The sequence below is a fragment of the Candida orthopsilosis genome (genome assembly GCF_000315875.1).
Source record: "Candida orthopsilosis Co 90-125, chromosome 3 draft sequence".
NCBI lineage: Eukaryota > Fungi > Ascomycota > Pichiomycetes > Serinales > Debaryomycetaceae > Lodderomyces > Lodderomyces orthopsilosis.
The window spans coordinates 121447-140260 of NC_018296.1; the positions used below are offsets into that span (position 1 = coordinate 121447).

At 36.1% G+C, this 18814-nt stretch overlaps 8 protein-coding genes across 8 annotated transcripts; 2 read left to right on the forward strand and 6 right to left on the reverse strand. All coding sequences in view use genetic code 12, as the record gives it.

Moving 5' to 3' along the window:
* Positions 1–65: 65 nt before the first annotated feature.
* Positions 66–905, reverse strand: CORT_0C00620 (Rrp1 protein; the record flags this gene model as incomplete). Its single annotated transcript, XM_003868296.1, has 1 exon — positions 66–905. The coding sequence occupies one exon, from the start codon at positions 903–905 to the stop codon at positions 66–68; it is 840 nt and encodes a 279-aa protein (XP_003868344.1).
* A 531-nt stretch (positions 906–1436) lies between these two features.
* Positions 1437–1643, reverse strand: CORT_0C00630 (Sss1 protein; the record flags this gene model as incomplete). The annotated part of the gene is made up of 1 exon (XM_003868297.1): positions 1437–1643. One exon carries the CDS (start codon positions 1641–1643, stop codon positions 1437–1439), a length of 207 nt encoding a protein of 68 aa, XP_003868345.1.
* A 221-nt stretch (positions 1644–1864) lies between these two features.
* On the reverse strand, positions 1865–3811 carry CORT_0C00640 (hypothetical protein; the record flags this gene model as incomplete). Its single annotated transcript, XM_003868298.1, has 1 exon — positions 1865–3811. One exon carries the CDS (start codon positions 3809–3811, stop codon positions 1865–1867), a length of 1947 nt encoding a protein of 648 aa, XP_003868346.1.
* Positions 3812–3950: 139 nt separating this feature from the next.
* CORT_0C00650 (enoyl-CoA hydratase) lies at positions 3951–4754 on the reverse strand (the record flags this gene model as incomplete). The annotated part of the gene is made up of 1 exon (XM_003868299.1): positions 3951–4754. One exon carries the CDS (start codon positions 4752–4754, stop codon positions 3951–3953), a length of 804 nt encoding a protein of 267 aa, XP_003868347.1.
* A 668-nt stretch (positions 4755–5422) lies between these two features.
* On the reverse strand, positions 5423–7996 carry CORT_0C00660 (Prp5 pre-mRNA processing RNA-helicase; the record flags this gene model as incomplete). Its single annotated transcript, XM_003868300.1, has 1 exon — positions 5423–7996. One exon carries the CDS (start codon positions 7994–7996, stop codon positions 5423–5425), a length of 2574 nt encoding a protein of 857 aa, XP_003868348.1.
* Positions 7997–8692: 696 nt separating this feature from the next.
* On the forward strand, positions 8693–10537 carry CORT_0C00670 (mitochondrial protein; the record flags this gene model as incomplete). The annotated part of the gene is made up of 1 exon (XM_003868301.1): positions 8693–10537. One exon carries the CDS (start codon positions 8693–8695, stop codon positions 10535–10537), a length of 1845 nt encoding a protein of 614 aa, XP_003868349.1.
* Positions 10538–10819: 282 nt separating this feature from the next.
* Positions 10820–12310, forward strand: CORT_0C00680 (Taf60 TFIID and SAGA complex subunit; the record flags this gene model as incomplete). Its single annotated transcript, XM_003868302.1, has 1 exon — positions 10820–12310. One exon carries the CDS (start codon positions 10820–10822, stop codon positions 12308–12310), a length of 1491 nt encoding a protein of 496 aa, XP_003868350.1.
* Positions 12311–12378: 68 nt separating this feature from the next.
* Positions 12379–15357, reverse strand: CORT_0C00690 (hypothetical protein; the record flags this gene model as incomplete). Its single annotated transcript, XM_003868303.1, has 1 exon — positions 12379–15357. One exon carries the CDS (start codon positions 15355–15357, stop codon positions 12379–12381), a length of 2979 nt encoding a protein of 992 aa, XP_003868351.1.
* Positions 15358–18814: the final 3457 nt, after the last annotated feature.

An 18814-nucleotide genomic window follows, 5' to 3' on the forward strand; every position in this document is an offset into this window, starting at 1 on the left:
CGCAGAGATTTAAACGCATAATCATTTGTAATAAAGTCATTACACCCCTATGCCTTACACACAATCTAAAAACCTTTCCATTCTTCTTCCTCGTCATCATCTTCAACAGACCCGTCTTCTTTATCGTCATCCAGATCAGAATCACTATTATCTTCAACAACTGCCCAATCAACCAACCTTTCATCATCCAAAACTTCATCCTTACATTTCTCCCTCAAAGGTTTTAATTTCGCCTCTTTATTTAAAGTTTGGAAAGGCTCTATTAGTTTCAACACCGGTACACTCTCAACAATGTCAATCTTTTGTCTCATCAAGTTTTCGTATTTTTGCAAATACTCAGGATCTTCTTTATCTAATTCCTCTTCTTCCAATGTTTCAAACAATATCAATTGGAGCTCATCTAAATATATATCACATAAATGATAAGGTAAAGCAACTGGGACTTTTGCATCTCCACTCAATATAGTTCGACTCATAACATCAATCCAAATATTAACCAAACTTTCCTCCCATGCATGCAGTTTCAAATACTTGAAATTATGTCTCAACACACGCCTAATTAATAAGTAATATTTATCTATTCTCCATTGATCTATATCACTCCACTCTTTAATCATGATTAAATTGAATGCTTCAACAAATCGAAGAAAAACTTCGTTGGAATTGATGTTTTCTGAGTATAATTTACCCAAGTTTTCTGCCAATCTTTCTTGAGCTTTTGGACGATCGCAAAACCACATTGAATAGTATAGCCCTTTCCATAATTTTTCTGCATCTAATAATGATATCGAAAATGATTTTGACGATTTTGAGATGAGGAATTTCTTGAGGGATTCGAGTGCTGCATCTCTGGTTGGTTTATCATTTGACGCTAACTTTTTAACAAAATTGGATGCCTGTGACATGGTTGGAGTGGATGAACTGTTGCTGGTTTGGTATATATGTTTTGGGTGTAAAACTAACTTGTAAAATTTAAATTTTTCATATTGGAAACGAGATGAGACTGTGTCGTGATTTTAAAGTTTTGTCGCGACACTTATTGACATGGCACAGAGGATAGTCATGGACAGAACTCGGATAAACAGTCATTTCGGTTAAAACCCATAGCATATGAAATGAGAGTCAGAGATCATGCGGCTAGAGCAGGATATAAGGATACCTATAATTTGCACACACCAAGTTGAAACTACAAACAAAGCACAAGTCCATGACAACAGTTGACAATTTCATACACACTGGAGGATCAAACTCGTTCCCACTTCCTCATTCATGCTCACAAATGAACATTGTATTCAAGTTATTATACAAAGAAGTAGCTCTTTATGAGCCCTTGACTCATTATTCACACTGAAACTATCTTCCATCATAGTACCTCCATTTTCCGCAATTGGTTCTAAATCGATCGCCATCACTCATCCCCTAATCTTCTCCTCTGTTTATACAATCAAGTATCTAATTGGAATATGAACCAATTTGACGGCGTATCCAACAACACCCATCATAATAAAACCAATACCAACAGCTCTAATAATTTTGAAATATTCTTTTTGGTCAGGTTTTTGACATTTCTTGATGAATACTGACCCATCTTTAAAAAATTCGACTGGAACTTCTGTAAGTTTTTCAACACCTTCGGCGGCCATTATGTCTAATTGTGTAGTCTAGGTTTGTTATATGTTCTTTGGTTTGTTTGTTCACCATTTTGAAATTTTGAATTTTTTTTCTTTCATTCGCACTTTTGTTACGTGGAGCTTTTTTAAGACCCCAAATACACGTCCTTTTATTTGAAATGCTAAAAGCTACTGTACAGATGAAATACCACTATGAATCCACTATCATTATAATCATTATTCTCTATACTCCATTACATAAGCTCTAACAACGACTCATCATCTTGAGTTAAATTGTTCATAAACTCTTCACGTTTGGCCTCCAAATCCTTCCGATAAGTTGTCATCTTTCCAACAGCCCACGCCAATAACTCCTTCTTCATAGATTCATCAATACTCCATTTTTCAATCAAGGGTTGGATCTGACCTAGGTGTGTCGTAGTTCCTTTTATATCAATTAGCGATTTCATGGCTTCTGTATACAACACCTTTATTGACATGCTTTTTTCATTAGTAGGATAGAACCCCAATTCTGAACGTTTAGTAAATGAATCTGGCCTGATGTTGTATCTCATGTATTCTTTCAAAAGACATGACAAATATTCAAACAACTTTTGTTCCACTAACTCCTCTTTCAAAACATCTAAATAGGTCTTGTATATGGTGTTGGAGAATGGCAATAGTTCTTCTTCATTCTGCACAATTCTCCACAATTGATCGAATGTTTTCACCCTTTCAGATTTCAAACTCTCAATAAACTGCAAGTACCCTTCATAATCAAAACTAGCATCATTTTGAGCATCCTTCAAATTCACATTGGTTCCTCTGGAGTAATTACTCTTGGTCAAGAAATACTTTAGTGCTTGAGATTCCTCAAACATGGTGGATATATTGGCCCATTTGAATACTTGTTCCCAAAATGCCTTATGGTTGCCATTTATACTATCGATTTGGTCATATGCAAGTTGAAATGCATTGATGTACTTTATACCCGAGAAAAACTCACCATTGTATGCCAATGACACAAACAACGCCGTAAGGAGATCTGCATTTGGATACAAGTGACTTTCACGACTAATCTTTGCTGTAGATGAATTCAAATTTCCGTTTTGGTCAAGGCCCCAAATCTTCAGTACGTAGGATTTCAAATCGTTGAGTCTACCAGCATGAGCAAGTGATTGAATGACGGCTGCATGGAACTCCAAGTCAAGATCATGTAGATCATATTGCACATCCATCAAGTCCATTTTCATACCAGGTTTGAATCGACTCCTGAGTGGATTCTTGTGATGACTAGATAATTCCGTTCCTTTGATTATCCACCACTTGTTATCTCCCATACCATCAATTTTGAAAGCCAATGTCCATAATCTCGGTGTCATTTGCTGTCTCCATTGATCTCCATGCTGCTTGCGGAAAATGTGAAACCATCTCGAAGCCAAATCAAGTTTATAATTTCCCAATTCAAGTTGCATTAAGTTTTCAAAATCACTAGGTGTAAGCTTATACCCGGTTAAATTACTCCCACTGTATATGTCATGCCACTTGTCCTTGTTGTAAAAATGTTCATTTCGACTAGCGTATATCAAATTTCGATAAACGTTTCTGATCTCTTCTGTTAAATGATCTTCAATTATGACATCTCTCGAGTCAGTTAGCTTTTGGACTATCTTCATTAATTTCTTCGATTTTTGTATGGGCGAAAGTGAAAATTTATCAACGTATCGTTTCCTATTTTCTTTAATTATCAAATTCAAATAGTGTGCAATCAACTCCCTACCCAATGTTTTAACCATGCCATCTATGTCATGCATAGACCACGTCTCTAGCACATTAACCAATTTCTTGTAATTTTTTTGTTCACTCAATATGATCAACTCATTCTTGATTTGAGATTCTCTAGTTTGCTGTACATTGGATGCAAACACGGAGCCTAGCTCATACGACTCGGTTAAGCTCTTGGACGGTATTTTGGAATGAGTAGTTTTATCAATGGTCTTTGTTGTAGATGAATGTGACTCTAGGGTGTCTTGAACTTGAGTTAGAGAATCGTTGACACTTATACTGTATGATGAGTAATTACGAGATAACCTATGTAAAAACTTCCTTTGCCTCGGCCCATACCTCAAAATGTGTGTCATATTGGTTTGCCAATTGTGTATCACTTTAACTCGAATTTTGAAAATTTTCCAATCAATCATCTTTTTTTTATTGAATCATTTCGGGATTGCAAAATAGAAATATACCACGCTACCACCAGACTGGTAGATAGGAAGCACTACAAAGCAAAGAAGAGAAGCAACCAGAATAAACGAGATTAATTTATTCAAACTCTTATAACTATAACTTCATACCCGTACTACGGGCAATATTTTCAGCATTATACTGAGCAATATCAAGCAACCCCTGTTCAGGTGTAGTTCCATTCAAAATATCTTGAATATGTTTCTTAGTACCCTTAATAGCCCATTGTGGAACTTGTGCCATCCTCGACCCCCAAGCTCCTGCCAATTCAAGACCTTCATCAACTGATTTGACAACAGTACTGACATACCCCAACTCTGCCGCTTCCTTAACATCAAAAACATCTCCAAGTAAAGCGTGTTGGAAAAGTCTTGATTTGTTATTGACAATACCTGGCATTCTTTGTAATGATCCCATATCTGCAGCAATACCAATGTTGACTTCAGCTATGGAAAAACGAGCTCCTTCAACTCCGACTCTGATGCTGTATGCACTAGCGAGATCAATAGCTAATCCGTAATTGATACCGTTCAAAATACCAATAGTTGGAGTGTTAATACGTGCTGGAACAGTACAAGCATTTTGAAATTCAATGATGTACTCATGCAATTTAGCAATTTTTTCCTTTTCTGGTGAACCATCGGGTTTTGCTGTTTCCATTGCCGATTTCAAATTCAACCCTGAAGAAAAAGACTTAGCAACACCAGATGAGATGACAATTACTGAAATGTCTTCTTCCTTGTCTAACCTAGTCAATATTTCACCATAATCTCTCCAGTTTTGATTAGTGTATGCGTTAAGAGTCTTTGGATTGGTGTATTGAACATGAGCAACTCCTTCAGCAAGTGTACTAACGGTGAAAAACTCGTACCTTGTGTAATTTTTGGAGTCAAATGGCATTGTAGATGGCAGTGAATTTCACCCAGATTTTCTATATCCTTCAGATTGATGGTGGTTCTTATATAGAAAGGTGAAATGAATTAAAATTGGAAATTAATTTTGTTTTATCCGCACTATTTAATTTAACCGAGTATGAGAAAATAATGTGGGGTTAAATTATGAACTACACCACTGAAATGCTAGAGCAGATACAGAAAGTTAAAAGTGCGCCGAGAGCTGTTGATCAGATTGCTGGGAAACATTTTGATAATTTGGAGTCTTTATAGGGTCAATATCAAAGGGATTAGGAGCGTACGTTTGCATAATTTAAACAAAGTCATGTGATTATCTCCAATTCCTTCACCATTATCTTCCGCTTGCTACTTCACAATGAAAAAAACTTAGTCAAAATCACAAATAGCAAAGAGTTGAGACGTGCTTTCTGATCGTGCTTGTACTCGCTTGTCTCTTTCTAAGCATTGGGGCAATAGCTGATCTATAAGACCAAGGCTGTCTTGAAACGGATAAAACGCTACCTTATTTCCTCGGATTGAAACCCTTTTGATTTATTTCCATAAGACGGATTCTTTCTATAACCGTATTTTATGGAAGAGCGGTGATAATTGACCAAATCTACAAAAGGCTGTTACGTTAGAATTAATCCGCTGCATTTCTTTTCCGTTACATCTCTATACAGTATACCTACCAGTAATACCACCACGATCCTCAACTGTCATCGATTCAATACTCTTAAACATTCTTTCCTTAATAAGTGATATTGCATCCTCGATTGATTTTCTAGTCAACCCTTCAACCAAAAGATAAAGTTTAGGTTCGGTATCTTTGGAAGTGTTGAATTTATGAGTTGGTGGATAGTACTGCCCCTTTGTAGTTATTGATGTTCTACTACCTTCAATAATCTTGGATAATTGTTCACGTTGTACAATATCCCATCTAACCTTCTGTGGCAAGTCGTTAATTGTAATTCGACAAAAAAATTTACATTTGTCAGGTCCGGCGGTTTCGGGAGAGTTTCCTTCGATGATGTCAAATGATGGGAGCGTCATTATAGACGGTGAACCTTCTTTACTATTGGTTGATACTCCATTCTCCTTCTCCTTATCTTCTGCTTCTTCACCATACATCTTTTTTTCCATCTTTAATTTATTTTCACGTACTTCCTGCAAATTATCCAACCCTTTACCACCAAATCCAAAACCTACTTTGGCGCCTCCGGCTTTCACTTTTTGATTAAATGAATCAGCAATTATTTGCAACTCGGGAGTAACTTCATTCGAGCTCAATTTCAATGCCTTAACCAACACGTTTATCTCCTTCTCTTGATTCCTTGAGACAAATGTTATTGCAATTCCATCAGCACCTGCTCTTCCTGTACGACCCACTCGATGAACATAATCTTCAAGATGGCTAGGTGGATCAAAGTTTACCACTAAACCTAAATTTTTGACATCAAGACCTCGAGCAGCAATAGACGTTGCAATTAGGATATTGACTCCACTATCAGCAGCAGAGAACTCCTTTATGGCATACTTTCGATCAATTTGTTCTTTGCCCGCATGAATGGCTACACAAGGCAAGCCATGACTAAGTAGGCTAAAAAGTAATTTGTCTGCATCAACTTGTTTTTCAACAAATATAAGTATTTTACTATCTTGATGTGTTTGTATATGTTTTTGCACATAATCACGAAGCATTTTAAGCCTCTCTTGGAAATATTCATCATCGGATTTATCTAAAAGCATAATGTTTTGTTTAATTTCTTTAGCAACTACACCAACACCACCAACAATGACTTCAACTGGATCTGATAAAATTTGCTTTACCAATATTTCCAATTTTCTTGGAAATGTTGCCGAAAACAATACAGTTTGTCGATCTGGCCGCACTTGTGATAAAATCTTTCTTATTTGGGGTTCAAATCCCAAATCAAACATTCGGTCAGCTTCATCCAATACGACAAAAGTCGTACGTCTCATTGAAGTTACCCTACCACCATTGGCAGCTAACAAATCAATCATTCTACCTGGTGTGGCTACAACAACATCAACTCCTCTTCTCAAGTCACTTATCTGATTTTCAATCTTAGACCCTCCATAACAACATGTCACCCGTTTATCAACCTTTCTGGTAAAGTTCAAAACCTCTTGTTCAATCTGTAGAGCTAACTCTCGAGTGGGACTAAGTATCACAGCAACGGGTCCATCTCCACTGGCCAGTGCAGCTTGTTCCTGAATATGTCTCATCATTGGAAGAACATACGATAATGTTTTACCTGACCCAGTTTTGGCAACTCCAATTAAATCTCTACCTGATAGAATTATTGGTATAGCTTGTGCTTGTACTGGGGATGGTTTGTCAAATTGTAGTTGATCATTCACTACTGATATTATATTCTCAGGTAGTAGCAATTGGGACCATTTAGTAAATGGTGATGGAACATTTTTTCCTCTAACTCTAATATCATCAAGGTCCAACCGTAACAAACCCAATTCATCCTCAGACATTAACAGTAATTCAAAGGGCACTTTGTAAAAGTTCTTTCTAAACGGAGGATAAGATACTTGCGAGTGATCGATATCCTTCAACTCTTTAGTAGTATTTAGCTTTGCCAATTTCGAGTCAATCAAAGCTTGTATATCTATATCCTCATCGGCACTTTCGTCATCGGTTGAATTGGTTTGTATTTCAAATAAAGCTCCGTTTGCTTCCACTTTAGTTTCATTTGTGTCGATAGATTTCATAAAAGCATCCAATTCATCATCAACTCCCTGTTCTTGTCCATTATTAAGATTGTTAGGGTTGCCAAATGTTGATTGCGGAGTTACAAATTTTAACTTCTTTTGTTGATTCTCATCCACATCGAAATCGAATTCGTCAATTTTTCTCTTGAGTTGAGGTTGATTTTTACGACTTGATGGACGAGGTTTCTTCAGGAGCCTTATTTTGGTGCTTGATTGATTTGTTTGTGGTGAGGGGCTGGCATCCTTTTGAGACCGTGACTTTTTCCACTGTTCAAGTCGTTGTTGTCGTAACCTCTTCTCTACTTCAGATGTGTTACCACTACCATCTGCAATATTTGATGGAGGTGTTTCTGATAGCTGCTTGCTTTCTTGCTGCTTCTTTGCCCTCCATGCTGCCAATTGTTCACGTCGTTTCTTCAAGACTTCATCTTTTGATTCTTTAGTGTCTGATTGGTTAGTATTGACATCCATATTGGGAACACTGTTAGTGCTTTTCAGCATAATGTTATTACACACACAAATTATATCTATGTGACGACAAGATGTATTCTAGTTGTGAACGGAAAGCTTTATCTTAGAGTGTGCTGTTATTTGGTTGTCAAAATAAACAACAGATGAGAAGAAGTGGAGGTGGTAGCGATATAACGCTACCTTGTTTCCATATGCAAGAGAAGTAGAGTCATAAACAAGGAAGAATATTGTCCGATAGATTAGCATTCTTATCATTTTAATCAGTTGACATTGTTTTCTAAACGATGAAATGGTTAATTGTACAATACAATATTGCATTATTGGTGTAGATAATACGAGGTGACCCAACGCAGATTCAAAGTAAGAAATAAGAAATTGTTGAGTTTTATTCGTTGCTTTTTTGGTACGAGCTATGAAAAAGAAATAGGGGGTTGACTGTACACGACGAATGACTGTTGGCTATATGTTACAAAGTAGTTGCTTTAAGTTGATAGCAGAAGATAGTGGCTGATGATTGTTGATTGTTAGTAGACATATTTATCACCTGTTTTTGTATATTGTCCTGTATATAAACTAAAAGAAATTTCATAAGAAGAAATAAAAAGAAAAAATTGTCAATCTATCTGCATCAATCAGAATATTTATAGACTAACAAGATTCCCTTTAGTTTGAGACAAAAGACGGATAGTGTGTTATCAAGCTGTCCCTTAAAACTACTAAAGAATAATGTTTAGATTAATAAACACTTCACAAGGGTTACGTCCCTCATTAATTCTGAAGATTAAACTAGCCAAAAATGGTTCGCCAACAGCTTCATCGCTATCAACAACAACAACAACACAACCATCTACTTCATTAGACTCAAAACTATTCTTTAGAAACAACTCCACTGCTTCTACTACAGCTAGTACTATACTGTCTTCATTTCAAGACAAGCCCCTTACTAATGAATTTAAAGAGAAATTCCCATATTATGAACATAAATATCATCAACCAAACTATATCAATCGTTGGAGTCCCAGAGACAGCTCTTCTTACAAAGATATTGAAGAAATTTCAAATCTAATTCAAGATGAAAAGTTTAGACTGCTGATGGCTGAAAAAGATTTGTACCGATATGTTGCAAATTTATATAGCGCCACCATAACTCTGAGAAAAACTAGATTGGGAAATTCAAGAAATAGAGATAAAGATCAAGCCAGTGCTTTTAAAGAAGATGTCATTTATCAAACAGCAATATTGAACTTGACGGAACTAGTAGCAGCTGGAGATTTCAACAATGTTTTGTCAAGTCGTATATTGTTTAAAATATTTGGAACTTTATTACAATTTAAATTGAATACTGAAATTATGAGTTTATGGGAAAATGGAGTTAGTCAATCAGAAAAATCAAATAATGGTATTGGGAAATTATATTTAAGTCATGATGTCTTGTCAATTGTACTCCAAGTGGCTTATGAAACGAAAAGATTCAACTATGAAGAAATCAAACTGATTTACGATATGAGTGTCAATGAGAATGAACCAGTACACCCTTTTTTATCGGACAGAATTGGTCAAGTTGCTATTATGGAAGGTGATCATGCAAGAGGATTAGATGCTTTAGAAGAATTAATGACATTGTATGAACAAAAACCTCAGGAAAAATCTATTCTTGGAGGATTAGCACAACTACATTTATCATTCATTGGACAATGTAAAGATGTTGTTATAGCCAAAAGATTTTTTGACAAAGCAGTTGATAGTGCTGAATCTTTACCGTATGTTGTTGTATTGAAAGCACCATACATGGTTTCATTTTTGGAGAATTGTATCAATGCTGGTGATTCAATGGAGGAAGTTATTAACTTATGGAGTCGTATTTCTGCTCATTATGGTGAAACTAGTGCTGCTACAAATTCATCTAAACTGGCAACAATCAATGCTGGATTGTTTAAATCTTTCTTCAACAAATACCCAGAACCAAATGAAGAATCAATTAAACTTTTGAAATTAATTTTCACAAAATCACCCAAAATTGATGAAGTATTTTTAAATACATTGATATCAAACATGCAATGGACAGAAAAGAGTTTGGTACAAGATGTAATTGATGCATTTGATAAATTTCACGTTGAAAAAAGTATCATATCTCACCGTGTCATCTTGAAACAAGCAGGACAAGTAGACTACTCAGTTGCTGAAATTTTACAATTATGGAACAATTTGTTAAACAAATTGGATTCTGAAAATTACAAGTATATTGCCAATGCCGATTGGTCAGCTCTTCGAGCAGCCACGGCCTTTTCTGAGAACTACAAAACTAAGGAAAGATTGGGCTTGTATTTATCCCTTATTAAAGCTTACAAGAATTATATGCAACACAATGGATCTTGTATCAATTTCATTAGAGGTTGGATTAGAGATGCTCCAGTTTACAAAGAAGTGTCTAGAATTACAACTGAACAAGATCCACATTTTGAAAATGAAGTTGCTATTGAAGTTCCAAAGTTTGAGAACTTGAAAGAAAATGTTGATTATAGAAGTATAACTAAAAAAGTAACTGATGCCAATCCAAGATTACTTGATTAGAGGTGAAGAAGAGGAAGTTGTGTGTGAAAGGGGAGTAGTTGTTTTATAGACTTTATTAATACCTAATTAAATGTACATAGAGATGGTCTAATACGATATTACGATTCTGTAACAACACTAGGGCAAGTAATTGACAAAGGTCTAGCATGTACTTCAATATGATGATCTTCCGGTATTTGTTCAATTGTCGTGTGCAAAACAAAAACAAAAATTCCACGAAAGATGAAAATCAACCAATACACAACCAAACACATCCAATAGCTCATACATTACATACAGACAATGGACGCAAGAGTGCCCTTATCGCATTCCTTATGGTCACCATACGACACAGTTAAAGATTCAGCTGATTCATTAGGGATCAATCTACCTGATGAAGCAGCCAAGAACATTGCCATGGATGTTGAATATCGAATCCATGAAATACTTGAACTAGCAATCAAATTTATGCGTCATTCGAAAAGGAAAATGTTAATGACTAGTGATATAGACTATGCGTTAAAAATCCTCAATGTTGAGCCACTTTACGGATATGATAATTCACAACCGTTAAATTTCAAAGAAACAATGGTTGGAGCTGGTGGGCAAACATTGTATTATGTTGACGATCAAGAAATTGAATTTGAAAAATTGATTAATCAAGAGTTGCCGCAAGTTCCACGAAGATGTAATTTTACTGCTCATTGGTTGGCTATTGAAGGGGTTCAGCCTATGGTTCCTCAAAATCCATTACCTTCAGATATAAAGAATTTACCTCCTGCAATTAGAGGTGCTACCTCATCTTATTTGGGTAATGATATCTTGACATGGGGAAGTAACTCCGCTACTGGCGTGGATGGTCAAGATGGTGCTGAAGATGGAGCAAAGAATAAGAATCCAACAGATAAAGAATTCGACACTAAACCACTAGTCAAGCATGTTCTCTCAAAGGAATTGAAATTATACTTTGACAAAGTTGTCGAAGTGTTAATATCTACCGACCCAGAAAAGGAAAGTTTGAAAAACGCAGCATTAACTTCATTGAAATCCGATCCTGGTTTACATCAATTAGTCCCCTACTTCATCCAATTCGTAGCTGAACAAATCACCAATGAATTAAGAAACATTGAAATCTTATCAACCATGTTAGAAGTCATCTCAGCATTAGCTGACAACAAGACCATTTTTCTTGACCCTTACGTCCATGCATTAATGCCATGTGTCTTGACTTTATTATTGGCAAAACGGATAGGTCCTATTGTTAAAGATTCAACTGAAAATTATCAAGAAACATTAAGGAATCAATTAGCAGTACGTGAATTTGCTGCCATTTTGCTTGAACATATAATCAAAGTACATGGATCGTCTTATTCTACATTACGACCAAGGGTAACGCGAACTTTATTACGTGCATTACTTGATTCAACCAAACCCGTGGGAACGCAATATGGTGCGTTATTAGGATTGAAGAATTTTGGTAATGAAGTATTGAAGTTGGTTCTAGTTGGTAATTTGAAAATTTGGTATAAATCAGTTGTCGAACAGAATCAATCACAATTTGAACGGGATATCTTGATAAATACTGTGCTTGATATACTACGAAAATTGAGTGTTAAGCTCGACACGAGTGATAGTGGAGATAACATGGATGTTGATGACGGATCTAATTTATCAGATGAAATAAAGGATAAATTAAAACAAAGAGTCGGTGAACCATTGGCTGAATTGGTGCTAAAACAACCAGATGCAAAAGATATAGTAAGAGGTATATTCTTCGGTGAAATAGCAGTGTGAACACAAACCAATGTACAATAAGAATGTATCATTATGTCATTACAAAACACAGTCATTATATATTGAAATCATCGTCTTGAGTAAGTAGCTCTAGCTTTCTTTTTCTTTGGATTGAGTATTTCGTCCGAATCATATGCTTCATTATCATCACCCTCTTCTTCTCCAATTTCTTTCTTTCGTAATGATAATAATCCTGTATTGGCATATGCATTATATATAGGTGACTCAGAAATGGCAATGGGATCACCTGGTTTGGTCTTATGAACCAGCGGTGATGAAAACACTCCACCTTTTTGCATAGCAACAGGTGATTTGAATGTAGTATCACCTTCTTCATTACGTCTCATGAATGGTGATTGTATATTTTGCTTCTGTCCTTGTTGTGGTATATCCTGTACTATTGCGTCAGCAAGTGTATTGCTGAATGATTGAAGTTTTGTGATCTTTTGTACTGGAGTTGCTTGTATAATTGATGGATCAAGATGCTTGTGCAGTTGAGGAGTCCTTTGATCATTACGTACCGGCGTTGCTTCAACAATCATATCATGCGGGGTCTCAACAACAGCAGCGGCATCATCAGTTCGTTGTTTTTTTGGTGTAGCTGCAATCATGTGTACATCCTCTCCTTGATGGATAGTAGCAGCTACTGTTGTTGCAGCTACACTCGAAGCTACCGATTGCAATCGTTGAGTCATCATACTAGATCCAGGTTTCAAAAATGGTGATGCGCCATTACCTCCTTCAATTCCGTCACCAGTTGCAGGACTGGTGAAAATGGAATTTGTAGCTTCATTCTCTCGAATAATATTTTCGTTTGATCGCAGACTAAGTTTAGTTACTGGTGTAAACACCTCCAAATCAACTACTCTTTGTTTCGCCGGAGTAGCTTCAATCTGCGAGAACGATTTCATCAAATTACCACCAAACCCACCATTGGAAAAACCTGTGCCGGCTCCAGTTGGTAATATACCACGTTGTGCTGCTTTCATCGGTGTTTCTGCCACATTCACCACCGAACTTGAACCGGATTTCGCCAGTGTCTCACCGCCCGCCAAAGTCCTGCTTCGTCTAGCTTGACCGAAAATCAACGACGACGTTGACAGCGCTCCACTATCCGAATTCGAACTAATTTGTTTCTTCAAATGTGGCGGTTTAAAATTCAAATCAACTTGTCGTTTGTCTAAAAGTTCTCGAGATGATTGACCACCAAGGTTTGATTTTGAGCGTTTTAGCGAAGCTATTGAAATGTCTTTGATTAAGTTACCATTATCATTGTTGAGTAATGGTTTTCTCTCCAATTTAGATTTCTTCTTTTCTCCGCCATTTCTATTCCCAGCATCTTTATTGTGTTCGTTTGAATCTTCATCATCATCAATTTCAATAACTGTTGATGACGCCGACGATCTCTTCTTGCTCTTGCTCTTGCTCTTCTTCTGTTTCTTATGATTACTGGTCAATTTCATATTCGTATTCTTCATATTCTGAATCACATATTTCATTAATACGGGGAATGTTTTACCATAATACGGTACCAAGACATAGGCCAAAAATCCATAACTCGAAGAAGCAGTCCCATCAGTACTGCTATCACCTTGTTTCTCGTGTTTATCAGAAACCATTAATACTTCCCATAAGTTCAACCTATCAATCAACTTATTCAAATACAAATAGTAATCAAACTCGCGATTCTTCAGCTCATTCAGTGTAGACGGACCCAGCAAAGTGGTTGGTTTAACGCGCTTACTCTTCTTTTTGCTGTTGTTGCTCTCATTGCTTTCTTCCATTGGCTTGTTGAGCTTCCTCTTTTTCCTAACTAAACTCACTTTCTGTTTGTCTTGACTTTGTTTCATCATCAATTCATTCAGTTTTTGTAAATTGAGTTTTAAAAACTCATCTTCATTTATATTCAAATTTTGTAAAACTTCAAATAAGAGAATAATCTGTAATTGAGCTTCACGGATTTTTAATTCCAAGATTAATTTCTGTAGTTTATTATTATCAATTCCATTCAAATGTACCAGCCCCACTTCCTCATATTTCTCATCATCATCATCCTCTGTATTTAGCTTCACATTGAACCCAACTCTCCCCTTAAATCTCTCTTGATTCCGTAATTCACAATCAGATAAACTACCAATCTCGCTAATGAAAAACTCCCCATTCGATTTCCCATCATATCTCAAATCAAACTTTTCCATACTCAAAATCAACGAATCAAGAATCGCTATAGTGAGTGAGTCGTTTCCTTGACAAAGATTTATGAATCGAGTTAATGAAGTTTTGGGGAAGTAACTTAAAGGCTCATTGAGGGAATATAATGAATGATAGTATCGATTAGTTAAAAATTGTAATGGATCTTGACTTTCTTCACTTTTTGAAGGAGACGTGAAATTGGATCCGGGGTCCAGTGGGGAGCCATGTCCGTTGAAATCACCCGGCCTATTCTGTATTGATGATGGTGGTCTCATTGAAAATGATTCAATTGTCTCGTTATTCTCAGTTATTGATAGCTCCTCGTCATTACCCTTGAGCGATTGTTGACCTATGCTGATTAAATCTTGCTCACTTGAAATGCGATACATTTCATCTGCCATCTTATCTTCGGGAACCAGTTCATCGACTTTAAATACACCGAAATAGTCGCCATCTTCACCTCCAACTCCATTGCTATCACTACCATCTTCCACCATTCTTTCACCCACATTCAACATTGGAAACATCACTCCCCAATGATTAAACCTGTCATCAATTTTAAACTTCAACTTGCACAACCAATACCCATTGCGTCGTAGTTTCCCCTTACAAGTTTTGAAAATATGCAAAATTGGTTCCACTACTGAATTGTCACTCTTGTCAATTGAGAGCTCCGATAATAGGCTTTGATGCGATTCGAGGGATGTTTGTGTAGGAATTAGATGGAGTATTGATTGTAAATTGATCATGTGGATAGATATGATGATGATCTCGATATTGTTACTGGGATCAAGTATTTTAAAGGTATCTGTAGATGTATTTTCATTAATTTCTCCAACTGTTTCTTGAATCATGATGATGGGCAGGGAAAGATGTTCTATCCGACTGCATCTGGCTTTCCATCAAGTTTGTGTTTGAGTTTTGTTATTGCAATGAATCTTTGTAGAGAAAAGAGAAGACTTCAAAGCTTTTGTCATTCAGAGTCTACTACGTTACGTTTATATATATATTCCCTCGAGCTAATTAAACACATTACACGGAGTTAATTGACATTGCATGACAGTTGAAACTTCAAATAAGCAAAGAATCACATCACGTTACCCAATGAAATATTACAACGTATTATATCCTTAACTGGAATCAAAAACTTTATTCAATTGCTTACAAATAGAATGTTTATATCACTGAACCAGAACTTTAAGCTATCAATAAAATAATGTTATGAATATAGTAATTGAGTCACGCTTTCCGTATTGGGCGACATAGTCTATTGCTAGCGGGGAAAAGATCAATGGATTTTTGAAGTGACTTTCAAACTTTATGCTTCAAGACTTGCCAACCTTTTTTAATGTTTTATAAATACTGTATGGAAGATAAGCTCAGGATCAATTGCAAAATTACCTGTGAAATGAAAACAATCGTCGGTTTTATTGAATTGAAACATAATGGTAAGTTTACGCTAGTATTGAACTTGAACTTTAACAAGTTGGGTTTCATTGACGGCTCACGAATCCCTGCTGGTTTGAGCCATACTAAAGAACTTATAGCAGGGCTATCTATGGTTGGATTGGACAACATCAAACTTGACATAAATTCAAGGGTTTTGGAAGGTCTAGTTTTGAAATTGAGCAGCTATCAGATTAGCAGTTCTTTGGCAAAATGCTCCAATTTAATTGAGTTATCTTTTGTGTGATCAATCTTCTGATACAACTCAACTTCCTCAATCATTAAAGAGTCTTTATTTGTATGACTAGCGTATCCGTACCTCAACTCTAGATGAACGTAACGACAAGTTGTCTACTCTCAAGCATTTGACTTTCCACCACTTTGATGAATACGTGCATGATGACTATGAAATGGCGTGACTAATGGAGAGCATGGTGCTATTTTTGGTTAGAGCAAATTCTACGAGTTATAATTGGCATCTAAACGACGAGTATGGACTTTATGTCCGATGGTGAGTATTACTCCAACAAATGGTTCGTGGAGATGTTGAGGGATGTTTCTACAGAAAGGGGTTTGGAATTGGAATCGTTGTCATTAAATGATCGATTTGAGGACTCGTTAATATATTCTTCCGACTTATTCAAATTTAAGGTAGAGTATAGCCCATATTATGATGGAGATGTTCTACCTTATGAAGGGGAGTACCCCCATGTCCCGAATTGGCTCCAACTTTGGAAACCTTGTCCTTGGACGGATTTGAGTCAAAAATGTCGAATCTTTCCAAAATTGATCCTTCCGTATTGAAACATCTATTCTTGGCGGACCATTTTCACGATGCGAAGATTGATTTCAATAGGTTCAAAAACTTAAAACATCTTCATTTATATAATTCTGTTGAAAGAAAATCGATTGATGAGATATTGTTATCCGATTCGCTCGAGATATTGATATTGACTTGCTATGAACTAAATTCAATTGATAGAGTGGCATTTCCTATAAACTAAAACCACTACATTTGGATGCTCACGATATTGACTCACTTGGTGGAGTCACTTTTCCTCTAGCACTCATGGAGCTAGACTTGCAGTATAGTAGAATAAAATACTTACAAGGCGAAGCGTTAAAACGTCTCAAAGCAAGACTAACTGAAATTGTTGATTTTTCCGTGGACATGCATCGCAACCTAGTTGAACTCGAAAGAATGCGCCTTTAAAGCCCCGAGAGGAACGAACTTATCTGTACACTACCACTCAGTTTACAGAGTCTACATTTGTATTCCTTGAGTCTTTCAATTCAACGAACTAGGGAATGATTTGGTACATTTGACAATAGCTTTCTGTCGCTTAGATTTGAGAAATTTAAAATTCGGGTCTGAATTTAAATTAAAGTACTTTTGCAAGTCAAACTGTTGTAATAAAACACTAGATATAGACATACCACAATCACTGACTGAAGTAAGCGTATTTGGGAATGACTTTCTGGAGGTTCCTCTACAACTTGTCCACTTAGAAATTTTGAAGGTTTTGGAATACCGTAATTTTTTGGAGAAAATCAATATTGAGTTTTTGAACAACTCATTAGAAGTGATTGATCTTTCTTACGATTCCATAGAGAAGCTTCAATTGAAGTTCCCGGACGGTGACACTAAGTTCAAACAGCTCAATTTAAACTTAGGGGAGCTGCCCAATATAACTATAGAATCTATTGGTGACAGAGATAAAACGAAACATATTAGTTTGCTTTCGATAAGATTCGAAAATAAGAAAATAACTGAGTACCAAATACTTGCTTTGATTCCAAAATTTCTTAAATCTAGGCATGAGTTACGAGCTTACAAGAAGAGTCATGGGATGGAAGTAAATCACTTGTCTAAAAAATAAAGGCTTCTCGGAAGGCATGCTAATTAAAATGCTTTGGAGCTAGCACAAGTCATTATTGACATATAAATATTCGTTTTATTTTTCAAGCTCTAACCTGTTGCGATAAAAACTTTTCCTAGCTATTTTGGTATCTAGTCTAGAAGTTTGTCTGCTTCAATACGTTGTTTCCTCCAAACAACACTGCTCTTTGACGTATATTTTCCGAATGAGTCAAGAACTTTAATTTGCTGCCTTCGATTAGTATTTGCCCTTTTGACCTCTTCATCGATTTCCTCTTGACTATATTCTCCAGACTCCAAAATTTTTATAGCAATATCATACATCCGGTCTGGATGCGACTTTACTTTTACTTCCCTCCACGGTATAAATTTAAATTCTTCATTCAACTCGGGGTCATGGCAAATGATGCCATTTGAATACCGATATAAATTTTGGACCATCAGGTCATACTTCCGTTCTTCTTCTTATATATTTAAATGATAAAGACCACGGTATACATCTTCATTTACAAAGACAACGGTTTCTGAGTGATAAAAGAATAAGGAAACACTTCATAAAGTAGTGATGATTGGGATTACGAATATCTCATTCCAGTCAGTCAAAACTGCACAGTTTATATAATTTCTAGTGACTAATAACAACGATCTCTTTGAAGTGGCCTGAGAGGGTTTGCTAATGTTTTCTTTAGTTGTATCAACTAGGAAGGAAACAAAGGCACTTTTGTGAACTTCTTTTGGTCCTTTCTTATATTCTTTTGTATTTTTTATTGTGGGTCGCAAGCGATGTAAACGTATTTCAGTCTGATGCAGCCAATGCATCATTTTCCTCATAACTTTTCGTAAATATATACTTGAGTCTTCCCTCCGTCGTCAAAGATGAATGATGAAGCGAACTGTTATCTCACTTTCCTGCAACTATCTTTGAATTTGTAAATTACACAAGAGTTTCAATCTTACGTTATTTCATGATTACATAATACTTCTAG